Source organism: Urocampus carinirostris, chromosome 13 (assembly GCF_059441175.1).
Source record: "Urocampus carinirostris isolate Australia breed hairy pipefish chromosome 13, RoL_Ucar_1.0, whole genome shotgun sequence".
In the NCBI taxonomy this organism is placed as follows: Eukaryota; Metazoa; Chordata; class Actinopteri; order Syngnathiformes; family Syngnathidae; genus Urocampus; species Urocampus carinirostris.
Window position 1 is genome coordinate 41,525,916 of NC_142361.1, and position 19,339 is coordinate 41,545,254.

The 19,339-nt window shown below is 45.4% G+C and overlaps 1 protein-coding gene across 1 annotated transcript; it reads left to right on the plus strand.

The window, feature by feature from the left end:
• The first annotated feature begins 14,404 nt into the window (after positions 1 to 14,404).
• mad2l1bp (MAD2L1 binding protein) lies at positions 14,405 to 19,102 on the plus strand. The gene is made up of 3 exons (XM_088351800.1): positions 14,405 to 14,693; positions 16,487 to 16,722; positions 18,480 to 19,102. The coding sequence occupies exons 1-3, from the start codon at positions 14,573 to 14,575 to the stop codon at positions 18,990 to 18,992; spliced, it is 870 nt and encodes a 289-aa protein (XP_088207926.1). The 5' UTR covers positions 14,405 to 14,572; the 3' UTR covers positions 18,993 to 19,102.
• The last annotated feature ends 237 nt before the right edge of the window (positions 19,103 to 19,339 follow it).

Genomic DNA, 19,339 nt, shown 5'->3' on the forward strand with positions numbered 1-19,339 from the left:
TAAGGTGGTTTGGCGCTCCCCAAAGATGATCACTTTCCTGTAATCTTGAAATCGTCATGATGACGTACTGTCTCCGTTTATAACTTCAATAAATGTATTCGTAATGATCTAACTTTGCATAAAAAACCCAAGAGAAGTCATGAACGTGACTGACCGCAATAACACCCCAAAAATAACCAGTAGGAGGCCAAAACCACGCCCTAAAACCACAACTAAAAATATGACCATAAAAGAACAAAAACAACCCCAAATTGACTGAAAAACGGTCAAAAAACGAACAGTAAAAGGCCCAAAACAATCAAAAATACAAAAAAAAAATCAAACCATACCACAAAAGCCATAGATTCACCTCCAAAATCCTCCTTCGGCCATCCACAACTTGGCCCCTTCCTACCTCTTCTTCACATTTCTGCGTCATCCCGCACCCTCAGATCATCTTCCATCCCTGGATCTCATCGTAGTCGCTGCCCGTCTCAGCTTCATGAGGAGCAGAGCTTTCAGCTGCTCTAAACCCCGGCTCTGGAACTCAATACCGCTTGACCTGCGTAATACCACCTTCTAATCCGGATTTAAAAGTCACCTCTTTTTTTGGTATTCTGTGTACAGCGACCTCGGCTTTCCTGAAAGATGCTTTGAAGTCAAATGTATCATTATTTTCGTGATCAATGTGGAAGCCTCTTCAAAAAAACGGATGAAAAAGGGAATCCAATCCAGGATACAGAGGATTAAACAAGCTGTTTTTAGCGTTTACCAATATTTTGTCCTCACCGTGTACTTTGTTCACGAAAGATTTAAATCACTCATCAATTGCGGTATTGTGCCTGGTGGCGTGAAGGTCTCGGGATCCCGGTTTGATGGTTCAATATACTTGAATCCAGACACACACACTTTTCTCCTGAAGAAGCTTGAATAGAACACAAAACAATAAGAAGAAAAGAAAACTAAACTAGAAGTTGAGAACTTAAAGCGGCACCATTTGGCACATTGGCTTGATGATGACGTTATTGTATTTTGATAGAGTTCCCCCTTTGACGTCACACCAAAACCTAGCGACAACGAGACGTTCTACGAAGTTCTGCGTCGATGAAGGCCCGGTCTTTATGTCCTCGGCTGTAGAGCGATGAGGATTCTCGGTAGGCTCCGGAAACGGTTGGGACGAGGACCACGGGATGCAGAGTGTTGAAGGAGAGGTTGACTGCCGGTGGCTTGAGGCTTCTCTGAAGTCCCTGGCTTTGTACCACCGGTTCGGCCGCTACCTTGATCAAGCTTGACTGCCGACCCGGCTGCTTGTGAGCTGAGACCTGGCTAGGACCGGCCAGGGCCTTGGCCTTTTTTTCCTGTAAAGACATCCCTCCTACCTTTTGGCTGGCCAAAATCAGAGCGCCCTTGCGAGGTGAGACGTGTACCAGCTCTGGTTTCCGGTCTCCCGGGAGCGGCGGACCCCCTGTGGTGGAGTTGTCACGGAGACCTTCGATGCGGACATGCAGAGAATGCAGAGAAGATAACATATCTATGTGATTGACTTAAAACACACAGGTATTTACTTCACGTGTTTTGACATTGTTTGACCATTTTCTGACAATGCAAAATGGAATTCTGACCAAACGTTGAACATTCTACATTACCCCTCTCGTGTTTTTCATACGCTTTTGACATACTACCCCCTTTCCTGTTTTTTTTTAAACGGAAATTGATTCAGAGTAGAAAATATCTTTGGATCTCAGAGTTATCCCAAACTGTGAAAGTCATGTCGCGTTCGTTTTTTTTCGGATTCCGGTCGGCTTCAGTGATTGCTGTATAATCGTTGCTGTGGATTGTAGCCCGATGGTCCCAAAACTATTCCTTTTTTTCCATGTGGACTTGCTTGATCGACAAAAGGACTTTGACCATTGAGCAGATGCCAAAGTTGTTGGTGGAGATAGAACTCGTTTTGAATAAGTGGAGTACTCTGCTACTAATGACTGTGAAAACCAGATAGCTTTATCATTAGGTCACCAAACACTCAAAAAAATCCAACTCAATGCCTTCACCAAGGCGCTCATTCTTTTGCTTGGAGGCCCCACTAGTGGCAAGAGATCTTGGAGGGTATCCAGGGCAGCAGGGAAATCAGTCAAGGGTAGAAAAGAGCTTTGGATCTCAAAGTTCTTCTAGCCTGTGGAGCGCTTCATGGTTGTTCGCTCCTCCGGAATCTTATCAGCTACGGTAATAACTGTATAATTATCGTTGTGGATCATAGGCCAATAGTCCTCAAGGTATTCTTTATTTTCCATGTGGACTTGCTTGATCAATGAAGCTCTTTGACCTACGAGTAGATGCCAAAGGTCTTGTTAAAGACAGAAGTCATTTTGACCGAGGGTAGGACTCTGCTATCGATGACTGTAGAAACCAGAAGGCCTAACCAGTAGGTCGCTAAACAATTTTGGCGTGAGTTTGTAAGAAGATACTGGGGGTCTTTGATGATCTGACTCAATGTTTTCACTCACTATAGAAACCAGAAGACCAAACCGGTAGGTGACAAAACACTGTTTTCTTGGAAGGAGATGGTGAGGGTCTTTGCGGATCTGACTAAATGCCTTCAACAAAGTGCTCAGTCTTGTGCTTTGAGGCCCAAGGAGAAGGCTTTTGATGTTAGCCTTGGCTTCGCTTGCACTCGCTATAAAAACCAGAAGACGCAATCAAAATCTTTCTTGGAAGGAGATGCGGAGGGTCTTTAAGGATCCGACTCTACGCTTTCAACCAAGCGTTCAGTCTTTTGCTTGGAGGCCCAGAAGACTGGCTATCGTCTCCGAGAGGGGAGCGCCCTTTCGAGACGTCTTCCTCAGACTGACAGCCGGGAGCTTTTCCCTTCGACCGAGTTTTGCGGGGAAAGCTGAAGGTGGCGGCCTAATGAGGTCCCACCAGAAGGGGCTCCACCCCCCGGCAGGGAAGAAGCGCGACACCTCGGATCTCGTTAGCCGGCCCCCCGTTCCCGCCGACGCATCCGTCACGCGGGCCCGGGACGCCGGTCTGCCGGGGGCCGCTGTCCCACGACCGGCCCTCCGAGGGCGCTCCGACACGGTCGGACGGCGGCCCCGTTTCTCCGAGGGCCCCGCGCACGTCGCCGCTGATTTATGAGGCTTGGCCGTCTCCTGCTCCGGGTCCTCCCTGGCGATCGGACTCTCCTCTTCTCCACGCGCGTCGGCATCCAGACCAGCTTTTGCCTTTTTTGCACGGGAAGAGAAATTGAGACGTAAATCCTCCATCTCACGTTCGTTCCGATTGTCTTTGAATTTGTTTTTTGGGTCAAAAAACATCGTTTGGGCGGAACGGTAACTAAAAACCATTTTCTGTTTTTAGTATTGGTCACCTGCAAAGGGGCGCTTCATCATTTGGACTATTGTACGTTATTTGGACTAGTATGTGACTATTATTGCACTGTTGTATAGGATTGAGGCTTTTGTGTGCATGTTTGCTTGGAGAGGGATGGGCGCCGCCAGGCTGCATTTGCCCAAGTCACACCACAGGAAAGGCTGCCCCTACCACCCGTCTGCTTCAGGGATACAATCAACCAACCAAACATGCTATTTGGAGTGTTTTTGTTGTTGCTTATTTAGGCTGAGCGCTGTATGTTATTTGGACTGATTGTGCACCGCTGTTTGTTATTCTGACTCTAATTGCATACAATGGTTGGTTATTTAGACTTGAATTGCACACCATTCATTATTTTGACTGTTATCACACACGTTGAATTTTTGAAGCCGACCCTTTACGTTGTCTTGACTCTTTTGTTCACTCTCGTTCCTATTTTTGGCTCACGGTTGTCCGTCATTTTGACTATTATCGCGCACAGTTCGTCATTTAGGCTAACTGTTGTACGTTATTTTCTCTATCATGCACAATGTTGGTAGTTATTTTGACTTTTGCACACAGTTGTTGGTTATTCAACCTAACCGCTGTACGCTATTTTGACTATTGTCACTATGGCCGATCACGCTGCCGTTCTTTGACCCGCACACCTATAGGGCAGATCTGCTCTTTAATCGAGAAGATCTCATGAGAAGAAAGTGCTCAAGGAAAGACCTTTAGAAAAGATTAGAAGGTATGCATCGAGGGGGTTTTCGACAGTCCTCTCCTTGCAAATTCAAAATTCATTGCTGTCTTCCCTCCTTATTTGGAGTTTTTGTCCAACCATAAACAGAACAGAAACACTGCTCTCATTTTCTTACAAATGGCATTCAGTTATTTATTGCCTCCAACGGTTTTTTTTTTAAATGATAAAAAAAGTGTATGAATACTCATCGTAGGAACGCATTTTCTATGAACGGGAAAACTTACAGCGACCGTGAAGTGGTCTCCTGGAGCGAAGGTAGGCGCGCCGCCGCTAACGCTAATGGGAGCTAGCAAATGGAGCGCACTCAAACGAGCAGAAAGAAATTCATGAATGCAAATGCGCAATTAATGAGCGGCGCTGCTAGCAACAAGCTAGCGCAAAACGCCAATCAAGATTAGCGCTAAGCTACCAGCTGTGAAATTAATAAGGAGTACGCAACCTTCAGGAAGAGCTTTTCTCTCCCGCTACATTGACGTGGTTTGCAGTTTTCTGCCGACAGCAATGCCGACCACCGACGTTCTTTTACTATTTCAAAGTCTTCTGCTGATCTTTATTTGATCGGATCGCTCCGAAATGTCCTGAAATCCGGTATTTGTACGACGGTAGTGGTCTGCAATTATTTGCGTTCCACAAACCGGGTTTGACGATATTCTCCTGGCCAACAACAACAATAGTAATAAGCCTAAATACACTGTGCGGTGTTTTTCAACCAGTGGGCCGGGGCACTCTCGTGGGCCGCGATATCTTGTCTAGTGTGCGGCAGAATTTTGCCCAATTCCCTCTTTGCCATTATTCAGTATCTTTGCTTTTCTTTCATTGATCAACAGTCATCCATATCCATAGGTGGCAGCAGATTGCTATTTTTTACTTGTATATATCAATCATATGCTCATGAGGTAGTACAAGGAAAGAGATCGTGTCAAAAGATGTCATTTGTTTTTGACGAGGCTCTTGAAGATGCAAAGGAAATGATGAAACGAGTCGAATCCGTTTTGCAGATTGTAATCATTTCCTTATGTCACTCAAAGAAAAAAGGAAATATTCAGAGTTTAAAAATCCAAAATGACTTCAAACCTGTAGTAGCTCCTGAACCACGGTATAAACATATGACAAGAAAAGATAGATAGATAGATACTTTATTCATCCGCTTTGGGAAATTCCCATTTCCAGCAGCATCCCTGAGCTGAGAACAATACAATAATAAAGCAAAAGGAATACAATATACAAATACCCAGTGTGACGTGCAAATGCCCACTGTAGCGTGTTATATAGAGTAACTAAATAGTGCTACACAGAATACATATTGCAATAAAATTCGGTAATATGCAATCTAGGTGGTGTGGTTTAATGTGTTCTTTTACTCTGCCAGGTAGAGTTAAAGAGCCTCATGGCACGAGGAAGAAAAGATCTCTTCAGTCTGTCCGTAGTACAAGACAGTGACAGCAGTCTGTCGCTGAAACTGCTCTTCTGTCTGGAGATAATGCTGTGTAGTGGATGCCATGGATTGTCCACGATCCACCGCAGCTTTTCCAGTGCCCGTCTCTCAGCTACTGTTGTCAGGCTGTCCGGCTCTTTGCCCACAACAGAGCTCGCTTTCCTAGCCAGTTTATTGAGACGAGAGGCATCCTTCTTCTTGACGCCGCCTCCCCGACACGCTGTCGCATAGAAGAGGGCGCTTGCCACAACTGTCTCATAGAATATTTTCAGGAGCTTTTTTCACATTTTGAAGGAGGCCAGCCTTCTGTGGAAGTCAAGTCGGCTTTGGCCTTTCCTACATAGAGCTTCTGTGTTGGCAGTCCAGTCCAGTTTGTTGTCCAGCTGCACACCCAGGTATTTGTAGGTCTGGACAAATTCTACACATTCTCCTTTGATGGTTATTTTGAATCCTGCAGCTACAAACGGTTGGACAAGTGACAAAACACCGGCAATCCAAATCACAAGTGATGCTCATTAACCACCTCACGGATGACTGTGCCGACGGCAAAAGCTGTCAGATTGCACTTCTCTCTGTAAAAAACCCGGGCCTGGACAAGGGCACGGTCAAATCCAATCTTATGATGCATTCCACCACTGTCACCTTAAAAAAGTGACTGGCTTTTCACCTCTACCTGATGTTCATTAACCCAGGTAGATAGCGTCTGTGCTGACGGAAAAAGCACGTTACTTACTATGTTGTTGTCTTAGCTGTGCTCGTTTCCCGACCTCTTAACACATGTTTGTGCCTAGGGGCTTTTTGCCAGCCATTGGTGTTTTGGATTGTATTTTTGTGGTCTGCATTTGCCCTTTCTCCCAAATGCGGAGTGCTTTTTACTCGTTTCCTTCGCCTCCAATATATCAGTCAACCCTGCTAGTGTGTACGCATTCGGGTCTATCTAGGCAATCCAATTAAGCCGGTAGTGCCTTATGGTATTTCCACCATTCACTTCAGGGGTGCTGTTGCGCCATTTTTATCCGTCCCGAGTCCCTCAGCCAACGAAACGAACGACGTAGGATTATTTGGGGGAGCGCTTGAATGTTGTCCCCATTGTCGGAGTTGTGGGCATTCATGACGGGAGTGATGGAGGACGTACTTGAGCCGGCCGACAGTGATTTATGGTCCGGGCGCACGTTTGCGGACGATCAGCTTGTCCGAGATTGACAGCTTGGAAACAAAATGGAGAAGGAATATTTACCGCTCAATCTTTGTCGTTTTGACTATGCACAACACGCTTGCAACATACAGTCGTACCTCTATATTCAAGATGATTTTCCCCTGCGTTGATCTCGTATCTTGAATTTCTCGAGCGGTTTCTGGCGCTTCAAAGTTAGGGTTAAAGGATTCCTTAAGCGCCTGGGTCGTCAGGGCACCACCAAGGACGCATCTCTGGACAGCCTTCTCCACTGTTGACGGTCCCTGGCCTGTTTTTGGGCTGTGGTAAAGTTGGCACCAGTCCATTACTTGAGGTTGTGGGCCCAGTTCTTCATCTGTTCCCTTGGACCGTCCTCCCTGGAGAATGATCCTGGCCGGTCCTGATGATCTTCTGTTGTGACCATACTGCTGCAGTTCTTGCTAGGGTCCAATGTGTCTTCTGATGGTGTTGCATACTGTTTATCACTTGGGCCGATGCCTAGAAGTGTCCTGTTGCATGGCCTCTCTTTGAGTCTGATCTTTAATTGGACCGTTATCTTCTTGTCCCACCGGACGGGTTTGAGTCTCACAAGTGTGGCTGTAGTTTGAGCCACCCCGGCCATGATTCCTGATTCGGACCTCTCTTCTGATATGATTTGTAAATTAGGTTACAGCTTCAAATTCTTGGTGGTTTGTGGTGATTCCTTAGTCATTAATTGAGTTTTTTTTTCTGTGCTGATTTCTATCCTGTACTAGTTTGATACTTTGTCCAGAGGATTGACCAGATTACCGAGTTCCTGTTCTTCCCCTGTCAGTCCGGCAATATCATCGGCAAAATGGAGGTTAGTGATGTTGTGTCCTCTGACGTCGACTGTACCTTGGTGTTGGTCCGTAGCTTCTGGAAAGTTCTTGTAACTTGGATTTTTTCTCATAATTCAGGTAAACATTTTTGATTGGAAGACATCTTGTATCTCAAATTTCTCACAAATATAGTAGCTTGTATGCAAAGGGGTCACTGTTTTATTTCTGGCAATTAAACAAAAAAATAACCTTGAGTTAGCCAACATGGAATAGTCACCAAAGTTGATGGAAAATGGCGCCCGCTCCTGAAGGATGAGTGTTACTGATCCTGTCCAGTTTCCAAAGACATCATGTGTGTCTAAAACAGACCTGGGCACTCCTGTCCTGCATGTTTTTGAAGGTTTCTCTTCTTTAACTCAGGTAATACAAATCATGAGCTCGTTCGCAAGCAGGTGGTAGCTTGGAATTGCCTTCATAGGAGCAGAGAAACCTCAAAAACCAGACAGGACATGCGGCCTTCGAGGACCAGGGTGCCCAGATCTGATCTTAAACCACAACCAGAAAAACCTCACTGACGCAGTCTGGTCACTCGATCAACCCCAGATGCAACGATGGACTCCTGAATTCAGACTCAGCAATATCCAAAGGGCGGGGTACTTTCTTTGCGTTGATGACTTTTGGGCCTTCCTAACCACGGAAACCGTTAAGAACCGGTGCGCTTTTTGTAAGCTACGAATAACTTATACACTTTCAAGGAACAGAAAACAAGACGGGTGCCGAGTTGGTCTGGATCCTGGCAAATCAGCTAAGGAAGCCGGCGGGCCGCAGCGCAACGTCGCCGTCTTTTTTTACGGCTAGCGCGTCCTCCTAAGGGACGTACAGTATGGATTGATGCCAGAGCGTCTCCATAACCCAAAGGGCGGCCAATCGAAAAAGCCCGCAGACATTTAAGCGGGAGCTATCCGGCGGCAGAAAACTAAATTCCTTACGAGCGCTCCAAGGCCGAGTCGCCGGCCGCCATCCATCATTAAGATTAGCGTAGCCGCACTCAAACGCTAGCTTGCGTTCGCTCGCTTGAAAAAGACGCCGCGCTAGCGACTTGCACCCGCTCGTGCCCGAGTCACCGTCAAGGTGACGCCGCTTTAAACATCAGCTGACGCAAAAATAAAACTCTTTTAAAGAAAAAGTATGTATGGAAGCTGCAGATGCAGGAAAAAAAGAGAAGTCAAGTCAAGTCAAGTCCCTTTTATTTGTGACTCCTGATCTGAAACCGACATGGGGGCAAGGGAAAACTCAAAAACTATAGCATGAGGAAAACCTTGAGAAGGGACCTCACTTGAGTATTGAGGTTATCAGTTAGCATGTCGTCGTTGGCATGTACTCGTTAGCACGCAGTCAAGTCAAGCCCATTTTATTTGCCATGCCCTTCATCACAAGATGAAATGAAATGATCTGCATTTCAAGTCAATGACTTCCCAAAGTGCTTTACAATGTGCTCCACATTTCCCAATAGCGGCCTTGCAGCCATTTAAGGCTGCTAATTGGGGGCATTAGGGGTTCAGTGTCTTACCCAAGGACACTTCGACATGTAACACGGACGAGCCGGGATTCGAACTGGGATCCCTTGATCCCGAGACGAGCGCTACCGGCGTCTGTTGGTGTGACACCTTGACTGTAAACTAAAGTTAAAACGGTTTCCTATCTGTACCGGACCCAAGCCCCATCAGAATCAGAATAGTCTCTGCTACGCGTGTGGGCAAATCAGCGCTGCCGTTAATCATTTATGAGTGGGTCTTAAAGTCTAGATTGAAAAACTTCCACTGAGGTTGCAGATCCTATCTCCGGAGGCAGATCATTCCACGGCACCGGGGCCCGGACGGAGAACGCTCTGGAGCCCGCAGACTTCTTCTTGGCTCTTGGAGTCACGAGTAGACCTGGATTTTCAAAGCGGAGGCTCCGTGCAAAAACATAGGGGGAAATCAAATCGGAGAGATAAGATATATATACTGGATATACATTTTTTTGTATTTTCATTTTTGGAATAATCCACCGAGGGTTGACCCAAACAAAACAGAGTAGAAAGACTTAAAATGACCCGGATTGATTGTCGATTGAATGCTTGTTTAAAAACAATAATCAAGAAATAAGACATTGCTACAGAGACTCAATACTTGAGTAGTATTTCTTTGGATGATGACTTTTGACTTCTCGTCAAGTCCTGTTATGAGGAAGTAAAAGTACTTTGACTCGAGTCCCATTTCGGACTACTCTAGCCAGCTCTGGAGCATCGTCTCAAGATAGTGTGACGAAAACAAGTGCCATCGGGTTCAGCGGCAGCAATTTTTTAAAAAAAAACTCATTTCTCCATCATTTCCTGTCATCATTGAGTCCTTCAAGAAAGACGGTCAAGAAAATGTCCGTCAACGTTTGGAATATGAAGCCGGTCCGTTTGAACCGATCCTGAAGTCGTGTCCGCCGACCTCGCCCTCAGCATCCAAACCATCATCGTTGTCGTCGTCATCCGCAGTCGCCTGGATCACGGACCAAATCGCATTTGTTTGTTTTCGTTCCTCGACGATTAAAGGAAACTCCCGACGTGGACGCCGATGCCGCAGAAAGAGAAGCGTCGTAATTTTGGTAGATAACTCCCCCTGCAGTTCAATCGAGGACTTGATTGTTGGGTTAAAAAGTTGAAATGTCGTCAGTATGCTGTACATATTCTAGAAAGTATTGTTCATTTTTTTTTGTGGCTCAGGTTACATGTTTAATGAATCATTTCTGCAACTCATCCCTCCTCTAGAAAGGCGTCATAAATGTGTTCAGTTGTCACGGCGATGTTTTGTATTTGGAGCTCGTGCCTTATGGAAAAGAGCAGCTTGCTGTTTTCCTAAGTGATGCCAGAAAAATGAGATTCAAAAATGGAATAGGCTGGAATGTATTTAAAGATGCAGTGTTTAAAATGGAGGAAAATAGTAGGGGCTTGAAGGCCAGACTTCCGGCTCATCCTTTAGTATGAGTGGGAGTAATGGTCCCTTACTCCAAAGAACCGTAGACAAGGGTAGATCATGATTGTTAGAGATGAATGGCTGCCAAAAAGACCTTTCCAAGGGGATCCACAATATCCTTTGGCCCGAGAACAGGAGTCGGCAACCCAAAATGTCAAAAGAGCCAGATTGGACCCACCCAAAAAAAAAAACATGACTGGTGCTTGCATTTAGAGCCTTTTATAAGCCTTCTAAGGAATAAAAGCCTGTATATATCTATTTATTGGAAAAGGTTAAAGCCCTTGTGTGTATTATTGGATCCCTAGATGGCACTAGATGCAAAGAAAACCTGTGCCACAGCAAGCAACATTGCAGCAGGCCAACATGGTGGCGACCTAAATACAAATATCTCAACCTGTTTATGTATCTGAATCTGTTTTTCCTTTTAGCTGAATGAAAGTTTTTCGTACCACTAGGAGGCAGTACAGATGACACACTCTCCCTTGTTTGTGTCCCGTTTGTCCTCCCGCAGAATCCCCCTATTTTTCCTTTATCAAACATTTTGGGAGCCGCCTCGTCGCGCCAAAGAGCTGCTTGTTGCCCAGCCCCGCCCTAGACTATGACCCGCAGGGTTCAAAAGTCCGACTCGACGGAGCTCCGGCGGCAAAGAGAAGGTTCCGATCGGAAAAGCCTTCATAGATTTTAGAGATCCGTAACCCAACAAGACGAGTCTACCGCGTTGATCCCTCGGATTGCTCCGAGATTACGGGAGACGTTTCCCCACGGGGATCGAGTAAAAAACTCCATGTCCCGGCTCGCTCTGTGACAGGTGAGAGATTGAAAAAAGAAGAAGAAATCCACCCCCTGATCCCCATCGCCTTCTTAATGAAGCGAGAGAGAGAAGGCGCCGTGGCCGCCTCTTCGTTAAAAGAGATCCTTCAGCGACTTCATTAGAGGGAGCCCGAGACGAACGGCGGACATGAGCCGATGCCAGGAGACGCCGAGTTTCCCTGGAGTGGGCCGTTTTATCTAAACGCTTGCGGTCGCTGTGCCCTCTTGGCCCCGCCCCCTCCCCACAAAAAAACGATACTTAATTAAAAACCACAAGCCGCTACTCTCTCGCTACATTTCAAACGATGCCACATTTTTGAAATCATTTACATCTTCTGGCCGAAATCACCATCGCGGCCTCCGTTGAGCTTATTCCGTCGCGTTCCAATAAACTCTTTCTCTATAATCTCTTTTGGGATTCAGGTGGGCCTTTGAAACGATCCTTTTCTTACTTTCACCGTTTTCATCCTAGAATAAAACACTCTCGCCCCCATCTCCTTCCCTCCGGCACAATGCGCACGGTGGCCGGAACATCTTTAATAAAAGTAAGATAAAAGCAGATAGCCGCGATGCAAACAAATGATGTAAAGGCTCTTGGAACTCAGCTTCCTTTTCAAGGACACCTCAAACGACGTTCTTCGCCTTTAAATACGGCGCGGCTTATGTTCTTTTGTGTTCTGTGGCGACAGCAAGGAAAAAGGCGAGCTGCTGTTTTCCAGGACGCACGCGCTCCAAATACAAAACAGCGCCGTCACATCCGGAAACATTTAGGATGCCCTAGTAGAGGAGAAATGACTTGCCAACATGATTCCTATAATACATAACAGTAAGAAAACAAGAGGTTTGAGAGAACTTGAGTATTTTTTTCTATCTTGAGAAAAAGCAATGACCAAAGAAATGACAAATAATTAAAAACATTTCTCGATCCTGACTCCGCCAGTCCCGTATTTGCTCCGGTTTGTCTCCGGCGACGACTCATTTTGATTCGGACCACGTCTGCTCTCCCGTCCCGACTTACGACCCATTTTTGATCCCGACAGTGTCTGCTCTCTCGTTCTGGCTAACGACGCGTTCCCGACCATGTCTTGCTCTCCCAGTCCCAACCCGTTTTCCGCCCCTGACACCGCCATCGCTCGCTACGGAAGATCCACTTCCGTGTTCGGATCACAAGCCGAGTACGAGAGCGAACACCGGATCGTGGGCGCACCCCTTCCTCATTGCATCATTAAAACCTTTGGTAAATGTTATGCGAGTGGGTCCTGTTTCTGTTCTGATCCTGACAAAATACAAAAATAATGATTCCAATCAGTAAAGTGTACTGGATTTCATTGATACAGTCAGGGCAGTCTTAAACAGCTTTATCCAAGAAAATATGAAAGCTACTGCGCTGCCTCACGAGTAAATCATCGGGATATAAAAAGAAAACAGTCTTGTGCTGCCACCTAGCGATATGGGTGAACGTTACAGCGAGCGGTCTGGGAGACGGTTTTGGAAAAAGAAAAGAAATCAAAAGATGAGATCGAATCATGTCATTTCGTGCGGCGGACTGCTTCAAGAAGAGAAAATGAACGGATCAACTTTTTCTTTTTGATGGCAGGAAGAATTTGGGCAAAGGAACGACTCACCTGCATGGCAACATTCACGGGGAAATTGCAGACATTTTGAAATGGAAATGGAGTTTATTTATACAACAATCGTTTTCAGTAGATCTGAAAAGAGAAGCGAGGAGTAAAAAGAATACCAAAATGAATCGAATCAAAGTGCCATCAGAAGTTGTGAATGATAACTAGCGGGCATTGTGGCTTTTTAGACTGGATTTCAAGAGATGCTTTTCGCGAGATGACTTTGTTTCTTTCTCTTCGTCCGATTTTCAAAGGCCGTCTCGCGTTTTGGCGTCAAAGATGCCAAACTCGCAAGTTGACTTCTTTTCCCCTTCCACTTCTTGCAAGATCTTTGAAAGAGCGGCAGTGCCACCCCGCGGTGATTTTGTGTCACTGCAAGCGCATGACTGAACGTTGCTTTAGGGAGGGAAAGAAATCCCCATTTATTCCTTAAAACCTGATTGAAATCGGACAACTATGTGTCCTTGCTTTTGTTTCTTTTTCCGAGTCATCACTAAGTTCTTTGATTTTGATTTCTTTGTATGTTGAGTAGTATGTTCCGGAGTGACATGGCTCATCTCGTTGTAAACCGTGTTCACTACGTTTGTATCGATGGCGAGAAACATTTTTCATAAATTCAATCAGAAAGAGAGAGAGGGGGAGGAGTAAAAGATAGGGAGAAAGAGAGAGAACGAGAGAGAGAGAGGGGGAGAGAGCAACCAAGAGAGAGGGAGGGCAAGGGACACAGAGAGAGAGGGGGGTTGGAGTAGGAGAGGAAGAGACAGAGAGAGAACAAACCTTCTTTCGGGGGTCGGACTAGTAGATTAGAGATAAAGAAAAAGAGCGAGAACGTAATAAGAGAAAGAGAGGGAGAGAGAATGAGATGGGTTCTGATAGAGAAGGGGAGAAAAAGAGAGGGAGAAAAGAGAGAGTGGGAGAGAGAACGTGAGAAATTAAAGAGATAAAAGGAGAAATAGTGAGAGGGGGAAAGAAAGAGAGAAAAAAGAAATCCAAATAGAAATAGAGAGGAAAAGAGAAGAAGGGAGAAGGGGAGGGAGCAAGAATGAAAGAGAGAACAGAGAGAGCAAAGGGAAAAGAGAAGAGAGAGAAAAAGAAGGTAAATAGCAGCAAGATGCCAGGCAAACCTGGCAGCGAAAATCCGAGGCAAGGATTCCGCGATGACAAAGAAATACAAGTTTCCCCGACTATTATTTTTTGTAAAAATGAACTTTGCTACGATAGTTCAAGTCGTTTTGCTTATTATTCCGATTCATTTTGTTCGTTTTCTGTGACTGAATTAGTACCGCTAAGAGGCGGTCAATATTAAAGACCGTTTTGTACTTTTTTTTTAATACAAATGGAATTATACTCATAGGAATGTGACTAAAAGCAAGGTTATATTCCATTCTTCTTGTTATCGTCAATCCAAAATGGATTTTTCCGGATTTTTCGACAGCAAATTGAAAGGGTAATTTCCGAGCTTTTTGTCTGCCTTTGAATGCAGCGAGCTGGCTTTTACCATGATGCCTTGCGGTGCTTGTCACCCGGCGGCATTTCCATTTCAAATTTCGGTGCAAGATTCATCCCAAGCGATTCGAATTGAATCCGAATCGGCGGGGAGAGAAAACAACAACTCAATCCAAAAGCCAAACCTTGAATGATGAAGAATCCGCCCGCGTCAAGCAAGAAAACGGACCAACTGGAGGTGGCGTCACAAAACGTCGCTTCGCCTCTCGACGACGCCGAAAATGGACAACACAATTCGAGTCATTTGTTCGGTAAGGGATTCTAATCGATTTCATTTTTGTTTCATCGCTGAACACACGAACGCGTGTTTAAAAGAAAGTTACCGTTTTCTTGCGTTCAAAATAATCTAGGGTGGCAGAACGCCCCTCCTAAAATGTATTAAAATGGATTTCCGCTTTCGTCTTTTTTCCCCCCCATTTTTTTCTTTTTTGAAAGGCTTAGACTATTTTATTTATCATTTCATCTGAACGAACCCTATAACATCTTTTAACAGTCGCTCAGCAGCTAAAACAGGTTATTATGATTAGTTTTGTTTAAAGGGACGGCTTGTAATAGCTGACCACTAGACGTCGCTGTACTGCATAGTGCTACTGGAAAACGAGTGCTAAAAAGTAGAAAAAAAGAACACAAACTGGATAACTGTGTAGCTACCCGGAGATACCCAGAGCTACCCGGCCTCAGCGCTGTTAGACAGAGACAAGAAAGCCCGCGGGAAGCGGAGAAGAGGCTGACTCGCTATCTACGTGAAGACGAGGCGGTGTAACCCTGGGCACAAAGATTCCCATCTGACGCAGGGACGTCCATTTTTTTGGCCTAGCGTGCGACGTCATCCACTCCGCTGTTGCTAAACGACAACACAGCACCCCGAGGCCATCCAGTTATTAACAAGAAAAGGATACTGCTGGAAGTGTGAATTTCCCTGCGGGGATGAATAGAGTATCTTTCATAATCTAAGAGACTTTTTTTTTTTTTTTTTTTCATCCCAGCTTTTAGTAAGCAAGAAAAGAGAAAGGGAAAAAGTCTTTTCAGCTGAACGTGCAACTGATGAAGCCAGGCTAGATCAAGCTGAGCTTATTCAGTTAGCCCACATTTCATCAGGGTCAACAATTGCTTGAAATCCATAAAATGAGGCTTGAATTTTATTGTCATCTTTTCAAGGTTCAGAAGGTGCTTGATTTCGAGGTGAGATGCTTGACAAGTTTTAAAGGTTAGGTGTTCAAATAAGGTTCTTAAATTGGTTTTATGGTTCCAAAAATGGATGGGGACTAGGTTTATAACCAACGTTAATGCTCCTTGTTAGGGTAATAAACTGAATGAGTGTTCTGAAATGGATTTTGGGCTAGGGTTACAACTTGACTTTGGTGTAGGCCTTGCGTACGAGGGTTTGAGCTCAGTATTAGGGTTCAAAACTGATTGTAGGGCTTTGAAATCCGTTAGGGTTAAGGGTTGAAACAAGGTTGGGGCTTGGAGCTAGGGTTTGGGCTTCGAGTCAAGTCATCTTTAGTCGGATAGCCCTTGTGATGAGGTCGCACGTCAGGGTCATCCATTCCCCTTCCAGGATGACCAGGCCAAAACCGATCAACGGGAAGTCTAGGTCATTCATAATTTATAGAATAGAAGTTAGTTTTAAGCCTAGATTTCAAATAATGAGGGTTTGAAACATATTCTATGGTTCCAAAATAGAATTGGGGCGTGGGTAAGAAACCGGTTTAGGTTCCTCATCAGGGTATTCAACTAAAGGGTTCAGAAATACGGTTGGGGCTAAAGTTATGGCTAGACGTGGTGTAAGGTTAGGAATGTTGGGTTCCGAAACGGGTTTAGAGCTAGGCCTGCAACAGGGTTAGGTGTATGTAGGAGCTAGCGTTTGGGCTGCAAGTTAGGGTTTTCATCCGATTTTAGGGTTTTGAAATAAGGTCGGGGCAAGCGTTCGGGTTTAAAACTGAAGTTTAGGTTCTAGTTCTTTGAAAGTGCTTAAATTTGTCCATGAAAAATATGACTTTTGGGCCACGTAGTAACATTTGTCATTGTTTGTCCTTTTTAACAGAAAAGGAGAAAAAGGACACGGAAGACGAGGATTTGGCCGAGAGCGATCGGGAGACGGCGAGGAAGGCCAAAGAGGAAGGCGTGGTCAGCGTCTCTTTTCCGGGATCTTTGACCCGGGAAGGTTGCTGCCGATTGGTGGGGCAAATCCTCAAGTGCCTTCTATATCAAAGGCAGCAACTGCCCATGACCTACGAAGAGCTGGTCTACGCCCACAAAAGATGGCGAGACTCCAAAGAGGTACAATTAGTCGTACTGTATTACCACTCCAATTGCTCTTATCCCGAACGTATTTTCTCCATAAGAAATCGTTGATAATCTATTTATCCGTTCCTGGCCTCATCAAATCATCCAAGTGAACCCTAAATAGCTCTAAAATACATCTGCCTGATCACTAAAACGCATTCAAATGCAGTTATGAAATGACAGAGTACAATGCGGGTATTGGATTCTGTTCTGCTCATCGATATTTTAGTTTCTTCATAAGCATCTTTGACTTATTTCTAATATGATAAGAAAGAAATGACAGATAATTTCACTGTCTTTCAAAAGTTAATTGTGTAATCTTACAACTTGAGATGGATTGTTCCATCCATCTTGGGGCGGTGTGCAAAGGGAACCCTCAAGTGCTCACCAGCCAATCACAGGACACGCATAGACATTAGAAGCACACCTAAGGACAATTATCCTGACATGCATGTTTTTGGAACACGGGAGGAAACCCTAGCGCCCGGAAGAAACCGTATTGATGGGTTAGGGTTATCTGCTATCTTCTCACCAAAACAAAGGCAGAAAGTATTTCTCATTTGACAAGAAAATGTTCGAAATAAAGTCTAGATGAATTAGTTCCCGGATCGTGCTCGTGCATGTCTAGAATGTCTCGTGTATTCGAATACATTTTCCCCAAAGGCACTGAATCCGTTCCTGGTCTCCCAAACAGCGTCAAAGTAAAATATTCTAAAAGGATCTTCTTGATCACTCAAAACGCCAAAAACCGAAGATTAACTGAGCAGGAAATCAAATTGGGCTAGCAGGAAATTTCAACAGTTCTGGCAAATTGAAGGGTGTGGGCATTCCGACTCGTCTTATGCTAATCACTCAGCCGTCGACTTAAGCGTGCATCGTATACTCTCTCTCAACCACAAACGCGTAAACTAATGTTATGATAAGAGCTAATATATCGGTCTCCACTGAACGTCCTTCCGTACAACAAGTTAACTCCACTTATCAGCGGCTTGATTCTGGTCTGGAGCGTGGAGAGTCCAGAAAGCTTTTGTTTCGGTGGCTCCGTCCCCGCCGCCTTCTCCAATCAGGAGGTACTGGGTCGGTAGAGGGGAGTATGGAGTGGGAGAAAGGCAAGGCTTCAAAGCAAAGCTCTCTTCTGCTTGTTGGCATAAGACAATCCGTGTCCCGCTGCGTGGTCAACTTCTGCGATTGGGACCGAGTCTTTTTAACAAAGAAAACAGAGCACTTCGGTTGAGGACTTTGATGACAAAGTCACAAAATCGAATAAAACTGAGTGTGCTCAGGCGGACCTTCTCCTTCCTTAAGGCACGCAAGAATGTTTCTTCCCCTTTCTTATAGGAAGGGGTGCGCATGTGCAATAGGGAACACGAACTTGGGGGAACTCTTGTTTCAGTCCGTGTACAAGTGATCGAAAGTGCGAACGGCAAAATCTTCAAGGTTGGAGGATAAGGCTGAGAAAATGCACTGAAATAAAAAAAAAAATACAGCGAGTAAAAACTTCATTCACACGTGCGGATGAATAGGATATGCGTTTAAAACAACTCAATGATCAAACTAATAGAAGTGGAAAGCTCCTGCAATTCCCATGAGACCTTATGATCTTCTAACCCACTTTGAAATGCGTCAAATCATCCGGTGGAATGAATCCAACGGCGCCGTCTGTCCCGTTTCCCGTTATCGGCGGCCTCTTCTGGAAAAAGGTCCGTGAGAAGCTCCCGGGTATCTCAGCGAGCCTGATTTTTCTTTATCAGGATGAAGAGGCAGCGTGCGAGAGGCTCTCTCACAAGGCGGACGCGGACTGGCGCAAGCGGCAGAGGACTTTAGAGGACGTGGAAGAGCTCCTGAGCCATCTGGAGGCGCTGTTTTCTCTGAGCCAGGTACCCCGAGTCTTGGTGCTTTTGGGGGGGTCCCTGGCGCTCCCCAAAGAAATGTACGAAATCAACATGGAGGCGCTGGCGCTCTCGGCCGGCGGGGGGCAGACCTTGCCCACCTCGGCCTGTTCGCGCCACCTCTTCCGGAGGCTTTTCGTTTCCGACATTTTGTCGGACCCTCGGCCGGCGCGTTCCATGCCCGCCACCCTCCTGGCGCTGGCCCACCGGGATTGCGGGGTACCCTGGTTCAGGCCCCAAAGACAAACGGGGCTCCCCGGCAAAAGCCAGAGAAAAGTCATCGCTCTGGGCAGCCCGGGAACAATAAGAGAAGAGAAATGGCAGGATTACATCTGGTTCCAAGCCCCCACGCCCATCAAGGGCTTTCCCAAATGATCTTTCTTTTTTAGACTTTTTAATGAACGAGTGGCCCTTTTTTGGGGGGTCCGTCTTTTGAAACGTTTTTGGGGGTCGCGTGGTCAATAAACGCATGGCAAGAAAGCTTTTTACATGGATGTCTTTGTATGTCAAACCCATCACTTTCTTTATCGTGTTGATTTTTTTCCCTTTGTTTTTGCCCCCTCTCTCCCCATTTTTTGCTTTTTTCTGTATTATTCCTCTTTTTATAAATCCAATTCCTCCCCCTTATTTTAATATTTCCCTTCTTCCTCCCCATTTTGTCAACTCTTTTCTCATTTCTTTTGTCTTCAATGTGTTTTTTTTAAATCCTCTTTTTTAATTCT